Consider the following 20,667-nt stretch of genomic DNA (forward strand, 5'->3'; position numbering starts at 1 on the left):
TTTTTCTTCTTCAAAATGGGCAATATTTTTCAGATCTATGTTTTGCAGTTATCTACTTGTCAATATAATCTAATAGACTTCCAAGGTTTTCTACGGGGCCTCCAACTGCCTTTAACATGTTAATCAGAGTTGTTCTGACATACATCTTAAGAACTTTCCTATTGATAAGGCTTGTCATTCAGTCTCATTGATAAGTCTTCTCTTCTGATTTTTTTCTGTCAAATCGTATCCTCCTGGTGTGCCTACTTATTATGTTTTTATTGAGCCCTAGACATTTTATGTGAAAAACTCGAGAGTTACCCCGATTCTTGGTGTGTTACTATTACCTCCTAAAGATTTCTCTTTGCTTCTAGAAAGCAGGTAGCAAACATAAACCACTTTAATCCAGTCAGTAATGAGATATGGTGTGCAATCAGGCTTTACTTCCTAAGAAGGCCATTTTACTTCCGGTTTATTCACACAACTAGAATACATCATGGTTTCTCTTTTAAAAATTTAAGTATGTTCTCTGCCAACTTTATGTATTTATATAATGTGTTTTGATCATATCCATTCACCACTACCTCCCTGAAATGCTTCCATTGTCCCCTACTCAATTTTCCTTTCAACATCATATCCTTTTCTTAGTATTGTTATTACTAGAACTGTAAGTCTAGTTAGTGCTGCCCATGTGCACACAGATGTGGGGACAGCCACTGGGACATGGGCAACATGCCACCCACCAAGTCCACAGAGGAGAGTCACCCTCCCTCAGCAGCCGGAATTTGCCAGTAGCACCTCTGCTGAGGGTGAGGCCTCAGGGGCCCCTTCTTCACCCACAATGGAAGTTTGACTGGCTTGGTCTTGTGCAGATTTTGTGTAGGTAACCTGACCACAGTTGCTGAAAACCAATGTTTTCCCTCTTTCGACAGTTTGGGATTGAATCAGAGGCCGCTCCAGAAGACATCGAAGATCCCAAAGCCTACAGGTATGAAAAATCACCATAGCTATTGATCAGGCCCAAGCTCCCTTCCAAACAAACCGACTCTTGGTAGACACTGAGCAAGCCAAGTGAATTTTGAAGTTATTGAATGCTAATTTTCTCTGATACCATTTCTGTACCTGGAATGATGACTGTTTTGCATGTCTGCTTTCAGCATTGAGAACGCCAGGAAGAAACGAGAGCATGACAAGTTAATGAAGAAAGTAGAAGAACTAAAAGCTCAAAAGAGAGAACAAATCAAAATTTTGAGGAATGAGTTTTGGAAGCTGTTAGAGTTGAATAAAGAGTTACCAATGCATATGCAGTTCCAACGGACGGTGAGTCTAAATGAAGGACTTTTATTTTAACATTATTTCTGGATAGGGACTCCTATTTGGCAACGACGATATGGGGAAATCATGTGTCCTAGATAGCCCCCATTGTCAGCTACGCACAGCCTAAAGTTTTCTGATAGAGTTTCAGCTTAGGGATTTCCCAGACCCAGACTGGCCTGTGCCACATCTGTCAGGGGCATTATCTTGATGTTGATCGAAGAAAGATGCTCCATCCCAATGTGGGCAGACATCACCATCCCTAAGCAGGTGGTCTTAGGAGAAACAAGACAACTGGATGAGTGTGAAGGAGAGGGCCAGCAGTGAGCAACATTCCCCTGTGCCTCCTGCTTTCCTTCCTGCTTGGTGCCTGCCCTGTCTCCTATCCTTCATGGTCCGTAACCTGAGGTGTACGTTAAGTAATCTAGTTCCTCCCCCAAGTTGCTTTTGATTGTGGTGTTTGTCAAAGCAACAGGGAATCAAACTAAGACATGATCGTTAAATCTTTTACCGACAATGTATTCGCATCCCCTCATGGGCTATAAAACTTAACCCAGTTGGGATGGAAGCCAATGAGGCTATGCGCACCACAAAGTGGACCGCTGGACTCGGCTACTTCTATGATGTGCTTTTTCCGGCATTGTCTCACAAGAGACAGCTATATCTGGGTCCTTTCAGCAAAATCTTGCTAGTGTATGCAATGGTGTCAGCGTTTGGAAGCTGATTATGGGATGGATCCCTGGATATGGCAGTCTTTAGATGGTCCATCCTTTCTTCACAGCTCCAAACTTTATCTCTGTAACTCTTTCCATGGGTGTTTTGTTCCCAATTCCAAGAAGGGGCACAGTGTTCACACTTTGGTCTTCGTTCTTCTTGAGTTTCATGCGTTTAACAAATTGTATCTTATATCTTGGGTATCCTAAGTTTTTGGGCTAATATCCACTTATCAGTGAGTACATATTGTGTGAGTTCCTTTGTGAATATGTTACCTCACTCAGGATGATGCCCTCCAGATCCATCCATTTGCCTAGGAATTTCATAAATTCATTCCTTTTAATAGCTGAGTAGTACTCCATTGTGTAAATGTACCATATTTTCTGTATCCATTCCTCTGTTGAGGGGCATCTGGGTTCTTTCCAGCTTCTGGCTATTATAAATAAGGCTGCTATGAACATAGTGGAGCATGTGTCCTTCTTACCGGTTGGAATATCTTCTGGATATATGCCCAGGAGAGGTATTGCTAGATCCTCTGGTAGTATTATGTCCAATTTTCTGAGGAACCGCCAAACTGATTTCCAGAGTGGTTGTACCACATGCCTGCTTCTTATGAGACTACTGGGGATTGAACTAAAATTCTCATACTGACTAAGCCATTTCCTTAGGCCTTCTATGAGACTTTTAACAATAATTCTGTTTAGGAAATAGTTGAAAATGAAATAAAGGGGCTGGAGAGACAACTCCGTGGTTAAGAGTATTTGCTGCTTTTTCAGAGGACCTGGGTTTGGTTCCCAACATTCACATCTTGACTTAAAATCATCTGTAATCCCAGTTCCAGGGAACTGAAATCCTCATCTGACCTCCATGCACATTAGACATGCACATGATACATGTATATACATGCAGACCAAAACTCTTGTACATAAAACTTTTGAAGAATGAAAGAAAAAACAATGCAGCCCAATTATTAGCAGGTGTATTAAGATTTACAGGAAAATCACAGAAGAAATGAATGCAAGATTGGCTTAAATACTTTTGCGATTGTCCTCATAACGACAGCTACACTGTCATCTTTTAGAAGCTCTGCGATTCAGCCCAGGCATGACTCTTCCATAAATATAATGGCTTAGTTAAAATGAAACAACAGAGAGTCAAACAATTTGTGTATCCTCCCAACAGGTAAGCTAGATTTCAACACTTGCTTTTATTTTGTTACTGAATGCAGAAAAAGCTCCGCACGCGCACACACACACACACACACACACACACACACACAGAGAGAGAGAGAGAGAGAGAGAGAGAGAGAGAGAGAGAGAGAGAGAGAGAGAGAGAATGTAATTTAAAAACAAAACAAGAACTTTTTTGATAAAGAAACCTACTTAACCTGCAGGATTTCAATATTGATGCCAAAATTCACGCTGAGATCCACAAGAAAACAAGTTTGAAAATAGAACAAGTGGAAAAGGAACTAGCTTGGGAAAAACAGAAACACGAGCTCGGTCTGAAGAAACTGCAGGACAGGTGCGTCCGTCCCACACATTCAGATGTCTGAAAGCACAACCTTTGGATAGAGTTGTGTGTTGTGATGTCCACAAGGTGGCTAGAGGAGCCATCGTGTGAAGTGCCCAGGAAACAAGTTGACACCTCAAGCAACCCTCCTGCCTATGGTGTCTCCCTCTGCTGTTGGCTCACTCCTTCTAGTTACATGTTAGGAATTTGGGTGACCATTATAGTTTTTATATTTACAATGCCTATTTGGTTTCTATTTTAACAAACTATTTATTTTATGACAAATTATAACATGTCTATGAAGGCTTCCATACTTTAAAAAACCCCAAATCGAACATGGCTAGAAGACGCATAGTAAAATTTAGCACACTCCTGTCTAATCACCTGTACATGCCAGTCTGTCTTCCCAGGAAAAAGCGACTTTTTGTTTTGTTTGGAGGTTTGATTTATAGATAGTGGAGTGTACACATCTTCATAGAATAGCCCAATCAATACTTTTATTAATGTTCATCCATTCATGTGTGTATGATTCCCATTAAGATTAAGAACATTTACCTCACGCCAGGTGGCTCACGGCTCCTCTCAGCTCATACCTTCTCTCTGATGTGGAGTCTTATTGCTAGAGACCATGTTTATCTGTAAACTCCATATAAACGCAGTGCTGAATAATGCAAAAAAATAACATTTTTTTGCATCTAGCTTTTCTCATTCACATATGTCTAAGATTGTCTACAATGATCTCGCAGTGGTCTTTCCTTTTATTATAGATTTATTTTATTTTTAACTGTGTGTGTGTGTCCAAGAAGACCAGAAGAAGAGGGCACTGGCTCCCAGGAAGTTGGTAGTTATGAGAGTTTGTAAGTGCTAAGAACTCAGTTCCAGTTCTCTGCAAGTATTCTTAGCCACGGAGTCATCTCTCCAGCCTCAAAATCCAGTCTTTCTACAGAGAAGCATTTGAGAATTACCCTTATTCAGCCTCCCAAAGTCTGCTCACTTCATCGTGACCACATACAAACAAATCTCATTAGCACATGCTTATAAATACATGCACACACACCATAGAGGTTAAGAAAATGTGTTTTAAATATCCCAGTGAAGTAAAATTTCTTAAGTCTTTGGTAAATAAATGTTATTTTTTTTCCTTCTTTTTAGCTTAGACATCCCATACTTAAACACACAGTTATATTTTTATATAATTTATATATTTCTATTCAATTCATTCTTACACAATGCATATAACTTATTGTCTATAATGCATAGGGCAGCAGATTACACATATTCAGAGTTCATTATGATTTGTTTTCCATCAAACTGGAGCCTAACTATAAATTGTTACTTAGCACATATTAGCAAAATTTGATGGTGTATTGATTAATAGTGGAATATTTACTAGTTTCGCTAGAATTAATGTTTTTTATTACTTTTCAGTCAAGTCCAGCCCAACTTTTAGAGCACTCTGGTGGCATAGGTATCGTTAAATTTTGAGCAGTGCATAAACATGTTGGCAGAATATGTGATTATTGCAAAGTGATCAAAATATTAACTATTGCAAATACCTATTCTATTTTTTCTTTTCAGATTTCGTGAACCATTGGAAAGTGACACCATCGTGGTTTACGCCACCCAGAGTGACCACCAGATAGCCTCCTATAGGCTGGTGAAGCCCTCTAAATATTCCAAGTTAAAACGTCCAAGCCAGTCTGAGAGAAGACCTAGCAAAATGGAGAGGTTCGAAAAGGAAGGGCCGGGCAGGAAGGAGAGCCAGAAAGATACAGGTGGGCATGCAGACACAGGAGGCTTTAAATCCATACCGACAGGATTTCCCAACAGCCTTGACTTTTCCTAGAAAAGGATTTTGTCCCTGACTTGGTGTCTGGAGCTCAATTTGTCTTCCCCCTTCCATGATCTTCTCCCTTGGAAGAGGTAATCTTACAAGTCAGGATTATGCGGTATGGCTAAGACTAGATGCAGGCGCACTCCACCAAACGCACAGTACCTGTTTTCTTATTGGATGCCGGCTGCTAAAGCAAACCCTCTCTGGCTGCGTTACTCAGACAACGGAGGAGAACACAGGATGGTGCGGCTTTCTTACCTCACCAACATGGCTACCTGAACAGAAGCTGCACAAGGCCCACATCCTACAGCGGCCATGTCCTCCAAAAAAGGATTTTGTTGTTGTTGTTGTTGTTGTTGTTTTTAAGTGGCCCCACAGTCCATTTCACTTACCATATGAAGTGTCAATTCAAGCTCTCTGTCAAATTATGACTCACTCAATTCCGTCCTAAGACAGAATTGCAAACACACTCTCTTCAGCCGTCTGCCAGTGCCCCATCATTACTTATGGCATCCTGTAAGGAGCTGGTATTAGTTTGATTTTGCCAACTTTCTTCATATTTGACTATGACGCTTCCTCAGTCGATGTCTTGTCGTAACATTTATCCTTTTTTAAAAATTAAAATCAAAGGATATTTTATCGCAGTTGTTTGCATCTTTAAATTTCGTTTACTCTTTGAGACCATATGATTGCGTCATTTGCCCCTTCCTCACTTAAAACCCTCCCAGCCTACCCCTCCATGTTCTCCTTCATATTCATGAACTCTTCTCCTCATTATTCCATACACAGCTCCCGATCAGTTCTCAGTTGCCCGTGGTTCTTTATATAAAACTGGGCCTTTCCCCATTCATTTGACATGTCTGTTGTGGGCCTTTTGCAGCTTCTGCACAGGTGGTCATGTTGGTGAGACTTTGCGGACACAGCTCTGACATTCTTAGGAGAAACAGTCTCACAGCGAGCATCCTGATCCTCTGGCTCTCTGTCATTCTGCAATGTTCCCTGAGCCTCAGGTGTGGGAGCTGGACTGTTATTTTTGCCAACTTTTAAAATAGAAAGTGGTTAGCAGCAATAATGGTGCCTTAGATTTCTAGTCTGATTTTTCACTGTAGAAACAGTAGACAACTTAATGATTGTTCAGCTTACATTTTCTGTAACTCTGTAACAGTGTGTAAGCATACCCACCTGGCCATTCTGTTTTCCACTGTCAGCATAATATTTTGAAAATTGCATGAGATATTCAACATCCTATTTGTAAAGAAGGCTTTGAGTATTACATAGGGGAATGTAGATATTCTGGGCATGATGTGCTCAGATGTGATATTCTATGGGCCAGATATCATAAATACATTTAAAAATCAGCCACTTTCAATTTAGAGTGGGTCTATCAGCATGTGACCCCAGATCAAAGGTCAAAGAACATCTGTGGTTTGGGAGGTTGAATTCATGGTAGTTCCATATTTTATCTTGATCTTGTGTATGTGTGTACGCATGTGTGTGTAGGTTGAAACAGTATTTGAGACTTATTTTTTTTTTTTGCCTTAGAAGTATTGAAAAGGAATTTTTTGTACAGGTGGAAGTATTAGCCTACAAGAAGAGTCAATGTTGGAAAAAGGGAAGAAATTTCGGCCTAGAACTTTAAGTGAAATTATGGTAGAAAACCAAATCGAGAAAACAAAGAAACTTATACAACAAGCTGAGCGGGCTCAACTTAAGATTCTCCAACGCAAAAAGGAATGGGAGGAGCTGTGAGTCACATGGGACCTTCTTACACTCTGTGACCTATATTCTTACACTCTGTGACCTATATTCTTACACTCTGTGACCTATATTCTTACACTCTGTGACCTATATTCTTACACTCTTAATATGTGACCCCCAAATTTAAGTTTGTAAATGTTGTATTTGTTTACATGGTTGTTACTTACACAAAGAAGTAAATGTAAGTGACAAGTGAAGTTCAACTTGAAAACTCTACTTTCAAGTTTTTATCTATTTAAGGGCGTGTGTGCATGTGTTCACGTGAACACGTGCATGTGCCTGTGTGTGCTTGTAGAGGTTAGAAGAGAATCCCTTGAAGCTGGAGTCGCAGGCACTTGTGAGACACCTGCCGGGCTGCCAGGTCCCATGGGTGCTAGGATATGAGCTCTTCTACTCATGACTGTGCCGCAGGCACTCGCAACCAGTTCTCCAGTCCCCTAAAATTTTACTCTTAAATTTCCCTCATAGCTTCTATTATTATTGTCACCACTTATATCTATTCATATAGTATGTATCTTTAACATGTTTAAGTTATTAGGAGTCACCTTTTAACTTTTATAATAGGATTTAAAAGTTACTTATACCCCAACATTATAATAAAAATAATGAATATATTCTATTATTCTAAAATCTATCTACCATTACAAGTGCGTTTCATACTTCCTTGTGACATTAATGTTTCTTTTTTATTGTTCTTTCATTTTAATTTGAAACTTTCCATTTGGAACTTCCTATTTATTATTATTATTATTATTATTATTATTGGTTTTTCGAGACAGGGTTTCTCTGTGTAGACTTGGTTATCCTGGAACTCACTCTGTAGATCAGGCTGGCCTCGAACTCAGAAATCTGCCTGCCTCTGCCTTCCAAGTGCTGGGATTAAAGGTGTACACCACCACTGCCCTGCCCATTTGGCACTTATACAATAAGTGATCCTGAGGAATTTCCTGGTTTTTTTCTCTTGGGCGCTTTCTCTGTCTGTGTCTGTGTCTGTGTCTGTGTGTGTGTCTGTGTCTGTGTCTGTATGTGTGTCTGTGTCTGTGTCTGTCTGTGTCTGTCTCTCTCTCTCTCTCTCTCTCTCTCTCTCTCTTTCTCTCTCTCTTTCATTCTGAGATCCAAAGCTGACAAGAGAGAAACTAATTCTTTAGGAGGCTCTGGGGAACACAATTCACTTCTTTTTCCCCACAAGAAGATCTTGGGAGCTGGGATTTGTTTCACCTTTTTGAGTGTGTGCTTGCCGTCTTCACTCTTCTCTGGCAGCTCAGGCTGTGAAGTCTAGCCCCATCAATTCCTTAGGACTCAGAGAGAGCAGTTCTCTGTGGATTCCCCTTGGCAAAGCAGACTAACCCATTCCCTACCCTAGGAAGATCTGAAAGCAGGGATCTCAGCCACGGGCTGGAAGGCCGGTTCTGGGAAGTGCTCCTTTCTTCAGTGACACCAGTTCTTGTCCTGAGGGAGCTTTGGACTATCTAAGGGTTCCACACAGAGAGAAACTGAACGGTTGCTGTATCGATGTACTTGCACAGTGATCCTGAACCAAGAGCTTTTCTGTTCTCTTTTTTCTTTTCTTTTTCTATTCTACTCTTTTTTTTTTTTTTTTTTTTGGTTTTTTGAGACAGGGTTTCTCTGTATAGCCCTGGCTGTCCTGGAACTCACTTTGTAGACCAGGCTGGCCTCGAACTCAGAAATCCGCCTGCCTCTGCCTCCCGAGTGCTGGGATTAAAGGCGTGCGCCACCATGCCCGGCTTCTATTCTACTCTTTCATCTTGCTGACTTCACTTTGCATTAAAGATTGATTCTGGATCTTGGGTCCCGGGTCCCTCTGAGACCAGTCTGCACAGGTCAGCTCATGTACTGCAGAAGCAACACAGCTTCTGGGACAGACCCGGTTTCAGGCTCTAGACACCAGGCACCTTCCCCGCCAGAGGAGAGGTGACCACTTGGGAGAGCTCTGACCACCGGAGCAGGTGAGGGAGCCATCTTGTGTCCTGGGTCCCTTGGAGACCAGTCTGTGCAGGTGAGCACACAGACTGCAGAGGCAACACATCTTCTGGGACAGGCCCTGTTTTGGGCCTTCATCTTCAGCCAGGAGGCAGGTCTGAATGCCAGACCTCTGTGCACCTTCCCTGCAAGAGGAGAGCTTGCCTGCAGAGAGTATTCTGTCCACTGACACTCAGGAGAGAGCTGGACTCCCAGGACTGCTGACAGAGTCTAACAGAATCACAGGAGAAACAGGCTCCAGCCAGAGACAACTATAACAACTAACACCAGAGATTACCACATGGCCAAAGGCAAACGTAAGAATCTTACCAACAGAAACCAAGACTGCTCACCATCATCAGAACCCAGCACTCCCACGACAGCCACTCCTGCATACCCCAACAAACCCAAAAAGCAAGATTCAGATTCAAAATCCTATCCCACGATGCTGGTAGAGGACCTTAAGAAGGGCATTAATAACTCACTTAAAGAAATACAGGAACACACTGCTAAACAGGTAAAAGTTCTTAAAGAGGAAACACAAAAATTCCTTAAAGAATTATAGGAAAACACAACCAAACAGATGATGGAATTGAACAAAACCATCCAAGACCTAAAAAGGGAAGTAGAAACAAAGAAAACCCATAGTGAGACAACTCTGGAGATAGAAACCTTAGGAAAGAAATCAGGAACCATAGATTTGAGCATCAGCAACAGAATACAAGGGATGGAAAAAAGAATCTCAGGTGCAGAAGTTTCCATAGAGAACATGGGCACAATAATCAAAGAAAATGCAAAATGCAAAAAGATCCTAACTCAAAACATTCAGGAAATCCAGGACACAATGAGAAGACCAAACCTATGGATAATAGGAGTAGATGAGAATGAAGATTTAGGGCTAGCAAATATCTTCAACAAAATTATAGAAGAAAACTTCTCAAACCTAAAGAAAGAGTTGCCCATGAACATACAAGAAGCCTACAGAACTCCAAATAGACTGGACCAGAAAAGAAATTCCTCCCTACACATAATAATCAGAACAACAAATGCACTAAATAAAGATAGAATATTAAAAGCAGTAAGGGAAACCATCAAGTAACATATAAAGGCAGGCCTATTAGAATTACTCCAGACTTCTCACCAGAGACTCTGAAAGCCAGAAGATCCTGGACAAATGTTATGTAGATCATAAGAGAACACAAATGCCAGCCCAGGCTACTATACCCAGCAAAACTCTCAAGTACCATAGATGGAGAAACCAAAGTATTCCATGACAAAACCACATTCACACAATATCTTTCCACGAATCCAGCTCTTCAAAAGATAATAAAGGGAAAACACCAACACAAGGACGGAAACTACACCCTAGAAAAAGCAAGATAGTAATCCTTCAACAAACCTAAAAGAAGACAGCCGCCAGAACAGAATCCCAACTTTAACAACAAAAATAACAGGAAGCAACAATTACTTTTCTTTAATTTCTCTTAACATCAATGGACTCAATTCCCCAATAAAAAGACATAGACTAATAGACTGGCTACACAAACAGGACCCAACATTTTGCTGCTTACAGGAAATCCACCTCAGGGAAAAAGACAGACACTACCTCAGAGTGAAAGGCTGGAAAACAATTTTCCAAGCAAATGTTTTGAAGAAACAAGCTGGAGTAGCCATTCTAATATCGAATAAAATCGACTTCCAAGCCAAAGTTATCAAAAAAGACAAGGAGGGACACTTTATACTCATCAAAGGTAAAATCTACCAAGATGAACTCTCAATTCTGAATATCTATGCTCCAAATGCAAGGGCAGCCACATTCATTAAAGAAACTTTAGTAAAGCTCAAAGCACACATTGTACCTCACACAATAATAGTGGGAGACTTCAATACCCCACTCTTACCAATGGACAGATCATGGAAACAGAAACTAAACAGGGACACATGGACACTACCAGAAGTTATGAAACAAATGGATTTAATAGATATCTACAGAACACTTTATCCTAAAATAAAAGGATATACCTTCTCAGCACCACATGGTACCTCCTCTAAAATTGACTATAAAATCAGTCACAAAACAGGCCTCAACAGATACAAAAATATTGAAATTATCCCATGCATCCTATCAGATCACCATGGACTAAGGCTGATCTTCAATAACAACATAAATAATAGAAAGCCAACATTCATGTAGAAACTGAACAACACTCTCCTCAATGATACCTTGGTCAAAGAAGAAATAAAGAAATTAAAGACTTTTTAGAGTATAATGAAAATGAAGCCACAACATGCCCAAACTTATGGGACACAATGAAGGCAGTCCTAAGAGGAAAACTTATAGCCCTGTGTGCCTCCAAAAAGAAACTAGAGAGAGCATATACTAGCAGCCTGACAGCACACCTAGAAGCTCTAGAACTAAAGGAAGCAAATTCATCCAAGAAGAGTAGATGGCAGGAAATAATCAAACTCAGGGCTGAAATCAACCAAGTGGAAACAAAAAGAACTACTTAAAGAATCAACCAAACCCGGAGCTGGTTCTTTGAGAAAATCAACACGATAGATAAACCCTTAGCCAGACTCACTAGAGGGCACAGGGACAGTATTCTAATTGACAAAATCAGAAATGAAAAAGGAGATATAGCAACAGAACCTGAGGAAATCCAAAACATCATCAGATCCTACTACAAAAGGCTATACTTTTATACAACAAAACTGGAACACCTGGATGAAATGGACAACTTCCTAGACAGATACCAGGTACCAAAGTTAGACCAGGATCAGATTAACGATCTAGAAAGTCCCATTTCCCATAAAGAAATAGAAGCAGTCATCAATAGTCACCCAACCCCCCCCCAAAAAAAAAAACCCCAGGACCAGATGGGTTTAAAGAAGACCTAATTCCAACTCCTCAAACTATTCCACAAAATAGAAGCAGAAGGTACTCTACCCACATCATTCTATGAAGACACAGTTACTCTGATACCTAAACCACACAAAGATCCAACAAAGAAAGAGAACTTCAGACCAATTTCCCTTATGAATATCGATGCAAAAATAATAAAATCCTCGCAAACCGAATCCAAGAACACATCAAAATGATCATCCATCATGACCAAGCAGGCTTCATCCCAGGGATGCAGGGATGGTTTAATATATGGAAATCAATCAACGTAATTCAGTATATAAACAAACTCAAAGCCCAAAACCACATGATAATCTCGTTAGATGCTGAGAAAGCATTTGAGAAGATCCAACACCATTCATGATAAAAGTTTTGGAAAGATCAGGAATTCAAGGCCCATACCTAAAAATAATAAAAGCAATCTACAGCAAACCAGTAGCCAACATCAAACTAAATGGTGAGAAGCTGGAAGCAATCCCACTAAAATCAGGGACTAGACAAGGCTACCCACTTTCTCCCTACCTATTCAATATAGTACTTGAAATCCTAGCCAGAGCAATTCGACAACAAAAGGAGATCAAGGGGATACAAATTGGAAAGGAAGAAGTCAAATTATCAGTATTTGCAGAATATATGATAATATATATAAGTGACCCTAAAAATTCCACCAGAGAACTTCTAAACCTGATAAACATCTTCAGTGCAGTAGCTGGATATAAAATTAACCCAAACAAATCAATGGCCTTTCTCTACACAAAGGATAAACGGGTTGACAAAGAAGTTAGGGAAACAACACCCTTCACAATAGTCACAAATAATATAAAATACCTTGGTGTGACTCTTAACTAAGGAAGTGAAAGATCTCTATGATAAGAACTTCAAGTCTCTGAAGAAGATCTCAGAAGATGGAAAGATCTCCCATGCTCATGGATTGGCAGGAATAATATAGTCAAAATGGCTATCCTGCCGAAAGCAATCTGCAGATTCAGTGCAATCCCAATCAAGATTCCAACTCAATTCTTCACTGAGTTAGAAAGGGCAATTTGCAAATTCATCTAGAACAACAAAAAAACCTAGGATAGCAAAAACTAATCTCAACAATAAAAGAACCTCTGGTGGAATCTCCATGCCTGACCTGAAGCTGTACTACAGAGCAATTGTGATAAAAAAAACAAAACAAAACAAAACAAAACAAAAAAACAAAAAACTGTACAGTACTGGTACAGGGAGAGACAGGTAGATCAATGGAGTAGAATTGAAAACCCAAAAAATGAATCCACATGCCTATGGTCACTTGATCTTTGACAAGGCAACTAAAACCATCCAGTGGAAAAATGACAGCATTTTCAACAAATGGTGCTGGCACAACGGGAGGTTGTCATGTAGAAGAATGCGAATTGATCCATTCTTATCTCCTTGTACAAAGCTCAAGTCTAGGTGGATCAAAGAACTCCACATAAAACCAGAGACACTGAAATTTATAGAGTAGAAAGTGGGGAAAAGCCTTGAAGATATGGGCACTGGGGAAAAACTCCTAAACAGAACAGGAATGGCTTGTGCTGTAAGATCAAGAATTGACAAATGGAACCTCATGAAATTGCAAAGCTTCAGTAAGGCAAAAGACACCGTCAATAAGACAAAAAGGCCACCAACAGATTGACAAAGGATTTTTACCAATCCTAAATCTGATAGGGAACTAATATCCAATATATACAAAGAGCTCAAGAAGCTGGATTCCAGAAATTCAAATAACTCCATTAAAAATGGGGTACAGAGCTAAACAAAGAATTCTCAAGTGAGGAATACTGAAGGGCTGAGAAGCACCTGAAAAATGTTCAACATCCTTAATCCTCAGGGAAATGCAAATCAAAACAACCTTGAGATTCCACCTCACACCAGTCAGAATGGCTAAGATCAAAAATTCAGGTGACAGCAGATGCTGGCGAGGATGTGGAGAAAGAGGAGCTGGTACAACCACTCTGGAAATCAGTTTGGTGGTTCTTCAGAAAATTGGACATAGTACTACCAGAGGATCCCACAATACCACTCCTGGGCATATACCCATAAGATGTTCCAACTGGTATTAAGGACTCATGCTCCACTATGTTCATAGCAGCCTTATTTATAATAGCCAGAAGCTGGAAAGAAACCAGATGTCCCTCAACAGAGGAATGGATACAGAAAATGTGGTACATTTACACAATGGAGTACTACTCAGCTATTAAAAACAATGAATTTATGAAATTCCTAGGCAAATGGATGGACCTGGAGGATATCATCCTAAGTGAGGTAACCCAATCACAAAAGAAGTCACTTGATATGCACTCACTGATAAGTGGATATTAGCCCAGAAACCTAGAATACCCAAGATACAACTTCCAAAACACAACAAAATCAAGAAGAAGGAAGACCAAACTGTGGCTACTTCATTCCTCCTTAGAATAGGGAACAAAATACCCATGGAAGGAGTTACAAAGTTTGGAGCTAATACGAAAGGATGGACCATCCAGAGACCACCCCACCCCGGGGATCCATCCCATAATCAGGCACCAAACCCAGACACTATTGCATATGCCAGCAAGGTTTTGTTGAAAGGACCCTGATGTAGCTGTCGCTTGTGAGGCTATGCCAGTGCCTGGCAAATACAGAAATGGATGCTCACAGTCATCTATAGGATGGAACACAGGGCCCCCAATGGAGGAGCTAGAGAAAGTACCCAAGGAGCTGAAGGGGTCTGCAACCCTATAGGTGGAACAACAATATGAACTAACCAGTATCCCCAGAGCTCGTGTCTTTAGCTACATATGTAGCAGAAGATGGCCTAGACAGCCATCATTAGGAAGAGAGGCCCCTTGGTCTTGCAAAATTTATATGCCCCAGTACAGGGGAACGGCAGGGCCAAGAAGTGGGAGTGGGTGGGTAGGGGAGCAGGGCGAGGGGAGAGTATAGGGAACTTTCGGGATAGCATTTGAAATGTAAAGAAAATATCTAATAAAAAAAATGGCAAAAAAAGATTGATTCTGCCTTACTAATCCTTTTGCCTTTTATTTCTTATTTTTCTTCATTTTATTGTGTGGGACATGTTATATTATGTTGGCTGAAAATAATGAGACTAGACATTTTTGTTTATCTTTAGTGTTAGGGAGAGTCACTCCATCCTTTTATGATTTTAAATTCATTTTTTATTAAGTTGAATAAATTCTCTTTTATTCCTACCTTTTTCATTTATTCATCTATTCTTATGATGTTTCACTATGTGACCCAGGCTGGTCTTACTCAAACCACCCCCTTATCTCGTGGGTGGGATTACAGCTGGAGCCCTTTAACCTGGCTTGTTCTTAGCTTTAAAAATCAAGATGGATACTGACTTTTATAAAGTGTCATTTATTTATTTATTTATTTATTTATTTATTTATTTATTTATTCATTCATTCATTCATTCATTTATTTTACATTTATTTGTTTCCTGTACAAGGGATGTGACAGAATGCATGTGTGGAGATCAGAGGGCAATTGTAGGCCTTTGTTATCTCCTAATGCCACTGGGGCTCTGGAGACTGAATTCAGGCTGTCTGTCATGGTGACAAACACCTTTACCCGTTGAGTCATTTCTCTCGTCCATTGAAATGTTTTTTTTTGTTTGTTTGTTTGTTTTGTTTTGTTTTGTTTTAGGTAGAAAAATGTACTTGTGTAGCAATTAAAATAATACAGTCATTCTACTATCAGTCAAAATGATTTTAATACATATATTGAGATGATAATATCCTTTTCTCTTTTGTTTGGTCATATTTGAATTCACTTGAATGATTCTGAATGTTAAAGTAGAAGTCTTAGCTAAAGCCTCTGACACTAGCATATTTGCTAATATTATGGGAACTTTTATGTCTATATTACTGAAAGTTTTGACCTGTGGTTTTTTCCCATGTTCTATCTTTCCTGGGTTGCTATCAAAGCAATGTAGATCTCATGAAAGCGTTTGAGAGATGTTTTCTTCAGTCTTTCCTGTATGTTGGATAGAAGTCATGAGTAACACCACCTGAAAGACAACTTCAAATACAAATTCAAACTATTTATTATGATAGCGCTTTTCAGATTTAACTTTTCTTCTTGGGTCAGTTTTTGAAATTTGTGTCTTTAAGGAATTAGTGGTTTTTGTTTTTTGTTTTTTGTTTTTTAACCTAGATTGTTACTGTGGGGTGGCATTTTTGGTTTTGTTTCAGTCACTTGCCTTTAATTCAGGGGAGTTGCTAATTAATATCTTCTTTTTCTTGGCCATTCTAGCTTACCATTTACCAACTGAATTAACATTTTCAGAAACCTAACTTTTGTTCAAAAGTATTAAAATAATTGCCTACTTCCTGCATTTCTGATTTTAAAAATGATGTCCTTTTTTGTCTTGTTTTAGCATTAATTGGGTGGTTCTTGCTTCTGTCAACGTAACGTGTGTTAGTTTCGATTCCATACCTTTTTTCTTTTCTAGCATAAACCTGTAAAGTACAAATTTTCTTCTAAGCATGAACTTAACCATGTTTCATGAATTTCATTTGCACCCACTGTCACTCAGTACAAAGCATGTCGATGAGCCCTCGGGACATCTTCCCGTACATCTGTTTCGTTTAAACGTTTGCTGCTTAGTTTTCAAATGTTTGAGATTTAAATATTAGATTTTTGGTTAGGCTTCTTATTTCATTTCTTTTTTTTTTTTAAAGATTTATTTATTTATTATATGTAAGTACACTGTAGCTGTCTTCAGACACTCCAGAAGAGGGAGTCAGATCTCCTTATGGATGGTTGCGAGCCACCATGTGGTTGCTGGGATCTGAACTCCGGACCTTCGGAAGAGCAGTCGGGTGCTTTTACCCACTGAGCCATCTCACCAGCCCCTTATTTCATTTCTTATTATCATAGAAAGCAATTACGTTAGATCTGCTGAAACCTAGGCTATGGTGCTCCATGCTGTCTGGAAGTTTATCATGTGCTTGACAGAGTGCTTTCTTGCATTACCGGGTACAGTCCTCAGTGAGGGTAGACTGGGGCAAGACGGTTGATAACATTGTTCAGGTCTCCTAGGACAGGCTTGCTCTTAACCACGACCTGTAGTCGACAAAGGCATTCAGCTGGGGAAGAAAGAGTCAGGCATTCCCAGATGTGCATAAACTGTCAGCAGTGTTCAGCAGCAGCTCTCTGGTAATTGCACGTTTCCAGTGATCCGTTTTTTGCCGAGCTCCATCCTAGTTCACATTACAAGTGTCTTGATTAGTACTCACCCGCAACAGTGAAGACAGCCCCATGGATTTCTGACCGTGCTATTGCATCTAGCTCCATATTCTTTCTGCGAAAGGCCTAGCTACTTTGGTTTCTCTGTCTCCTCAACTAGTGAGCTTGCTGGGTTACTTTTTGCTGAGTAAGATTCTGACCATACTTACTCTGTATTTTAGCCATCTCTTCCATGCAGAAAAGCAGGAGCTAGAATTACTTTGCTTGAATTCTCTGAGGAGTTGGTTTCCTATTACCGTATTCTATGCGTTGTGATGATGCTTGCATGTCCGAGTGTAGCCATCTCATATATTTTTGGTTCAGTTTTCTAGTTGCTTACATCATGAGCAGTTATGGTACCGGCCCCAACCTCCTCTTCCTTTTCATCCTCAGAGTCCATTCTCCCCTTTAAAAACAGCAGTCCTTCCTTTTGGTGCAGATGTGCATATGTGAATAATTGTCAAAGAATACACAATTGCACAGGTTTCCTCTGCTAGTTCACACTGTGTGTACCCGGAGGGCTTTTCTCTTAAAGGAAAGAAAGTGCTGACTGCAGGCCAGACGTACACCCGCATTCCTTCACTTCACTTTCACTTTCACTGTGGTGGACTGTGGGAAATTCCCAATTCAAGACCTTGTAAGGGATACCCAAAGATACCTTAGAGCACCCTAAGCCTGGAGTTCCGCTTCTTTGGAGAGCAATTCCTGAGTTTTGTCTTGGTATGAAAGCAGCCACCGATTTGTCTGTATGGAAAGCTGAGATGCATCCATTTACAGCCTGTCACTGAGAGGTTACATCACAGCGTTCCATTTCACACTCTGTGCCTGTTCCATTGAGGCTCTACTGAGAAAATATTTTGATAGCCTTCTCCTGGGGTGTTCTAGGCCACAGCTTTTTCTAGTCTTATTTATTGGTCAATATAATTTCATCTTTTCCCCCCTGTATTCCTGAACTGTATCAACATAACTGGCTTCCTAATAGTTTTCCATCCTATCCGCAGCTTCTCTGATGATCGGCATGGCTTTCTGTACCTCCCAAAAGTTGTTTCCGTGGAGTTCTGGGAGGAGGCGGCAAGTGAGCATTAAGAGGCTGTTGTTACATTCATGTCTGTGCTGTCTCTTTTTCTGACAGTTACAAAAGCAAACCTGATGATGACTATGAAGATCCCAAAGATGTTCAGGCCATCAAAGAAGCCCAAACATACATGGGGGATTTCAATCTGAAGACAGCCCCGGACTACAAGATCCCTGAGCACATGAGAATAAATGCAGCCAAGAAGGAGGAGGAGCTGGGGTACCTTGACACGATGGTACTTAAATCATGGATTCCATGATCACGAAAAGCATTCTGTTGTTATGTAGAGTCTGCTTGACACCTCCCATTTATCTCTCTGATCCCACACATGCATATAAACACAAAAATTTAGAGCTGAAGGTGATTTTTGTAGGAGTCTAGAATACGTCCTCTTTTTATAAATGAGCCAGGGACCCAGAGAGGGCAAGAGATTTTGTCAATGAGTGTATCAACTCACCATGCAGAACCAGCCTTCTGGTAATTATATGGCTCCATGCCATTTTTATGGGGGAAGCCCTATACTTGTTTCATGTACATTGGACTTCTGACATTCAAAGGAATCCTTGGTAGATTTGTTTTCTGGCTGCCACAAGACCACTAAACAGTTAGAATGAGTGCCATCATTTAATCTTTTCTTTACAGGACTTCCATCTTTTGTCAGAAATGAAATACCTACCAACCAACCAACCAACCAACCAGTTTTCTAAACTGTTGCTGATCATACTTGGATTCGAGCCTCGTTTTTCTTATTAAATATTTTCCCCTCATTGATCCCTGCATTTCCGATGAATGCTAATTCCTCAGGCATGCTTTAAATCCCTAGGGGATTGCTTCTTCACACTCAGAGGCTCAGAAGGCATACGGCTACTCTGTTCAATAGGAGGGTTAATTACTTGGCCACCTAGTGTGGCTGTATAGACTACACAGTTTACCAAATCGCTCTGACAAGGGTGTCCGTTCTACACCATAGCTAGCATATTCTGAGAAGTGGAAAAAAAGTATCTTGAAGAAGATATATCCTTTTTATTCCGCCACAAAAGTTGCTATTTATGCCGGTGTTATAAGCATCTTGGCATTCTAGCTAATATCCACAAAGGAAGGATCAATGACTATAATATTATTCTGATCACAATCAGCATTTCAGACATCTTATGAGTGATCATTTAGATTATTTTTCTAGCTAATTTTTCCCCGAGATAAGTTTAGTTTACCCATTATTTTTATTTAGTATTATGTATTTATTATTTACGGACCCATATTCTTGTGAGCACTTTCTCTTTCTTTCTTTCTTTCTTTCTTTCTTTCTTTCTTTCTTTCTTTCTTTCTTTCTTTCTTCCTTCCTTCCTTCCTTCCTTCCTTCCTTCCTTCCTTCCTTCCTTCCTTCCCTCCTTCCCTCCCTCCCTCCCTCCCTCCTTTCTCTGTCTCTCTTTCTTTCTTTCTTTCTTTCTTTCTTTCTTTCTTTCTTTCTTTCTTTCTTTCTTTCTTCCCTCCTTCCCTCCCTCCCTCCCCCCTTCTTTCTTTCTTTCTTTCTTTCTTTCTTTCTTTCTTTCTTTCTTTCTTTCTTTCTTTCTTTCTTTCTTTCTTTCTTTCCTCCCTCCCTCCCTCCCTCCCTCCTTTCTTCCCTCCCTCCCTCCCTCCCTCCCTTCTTTCTTTCTTTCTTTCTCTCATGTGTGAGAATGTCTTACCTGCACGTGTGGCTGTGCCCCTATGTGCATGCATGGTGGTACCCACAGAAATCAGAAGAAGGCATTAGATCCTCTGGAACCAGAGTTATAGACGGTTGTGAGCTGCCATGTGGGTGCTAGGAATTGAACCTGGATCCTCTCTAAGAGCAACTAGGTGGTTCCACTCATACCCAGTGCTGAATTCTCATTTTAAGTCTTAATTCTTTAAAGACTCATTCTCAAGTAGGTAAACATGCTGATCTTGTTTTAGTGATTTACTTCCTAGTAGAGATATAGGTAAGTTTTATAAGACTACTTGACAAAGTGTATTTGGTCCTTTTTTTTAAACAAAACAAAACAAACCCCACTATATTTCATGTGGAGTAATGCTTAGTCTGGTTCGCAGCCTCATTGCACACAGTTGCTGTTGTCCTTTTAGGCACTGGGAGATACTTCTAAGACAGAGTGTGTAATGAGCAAGCCATAGGTGTATGCAGTGCCTGTGCAGGTATGCTCTGGCTCAAGTAAGTAGAGAAAGAAAAAACAAGCAAACACAGAAGGGTGTCGTGCTATACTATGTGATTCTGATGCAAACAGTAAAGGAGTAAGCAGTAAACAGTGGCAAAGATGCAGAAGGAGAACAGGAGGACTTCTGGTTAGGACATAGATGGGCAGCCAA

At 40.2% G+C, this 20,667-nt stretch overlaps 1 protein-coding gene across 1 annotated transcript in view; it reads left to right on the forward strand.

Annotated features, from left to right (window-relative positions):
• The window catches only part of Cfap44 (cilia and flagella associated protein 44), a 91,257-nt gene that overhangs the window by 41,989 nt on the left and 28,601 nt on the right, over positions 1 to 20,667 (forward strand). The window contains exons 20-25 of the mRNA XM_021185422.2: positions 912 to 967; positions 1,137 to 1,299; positions 3,401 to 3,531; positions 5,098 to 5,294; positions 6,924 to 7,098; positions 18,382 to 18,559. Coding sequence (XP_021041081.1) covers positions 912 to 967; positions 1,137 to 1,299; positions 3,401 to 3,531; positions 5,098 to 5,294; positions 6,924 to 7,098; positions 18,382 to 18,559 — 900 coding nt within the window. The remainder of the gene's footprint in view (positions 1 to 911; positions 968 to 1,136; positions 1,300 to 3,400; positions 3,532 to 5,097; positions 5,295 to 6,923; positions 7,099 to 18,381; positions 18,560 to 20,667) is intronic.

This window comes from Mus caroli, unplaced genomic scaffold, assembly GCF_978045245.1.
Source record: "Mus caroli unplaced genomic scaffold, Mus_caroli_1 scaffold_17, whole genome shotgun sequence".
NCBI lineage: Eukaryota > Metazoa > Chordata > Mammalia > Rodentia > Muridae > Mus > Mus caroli.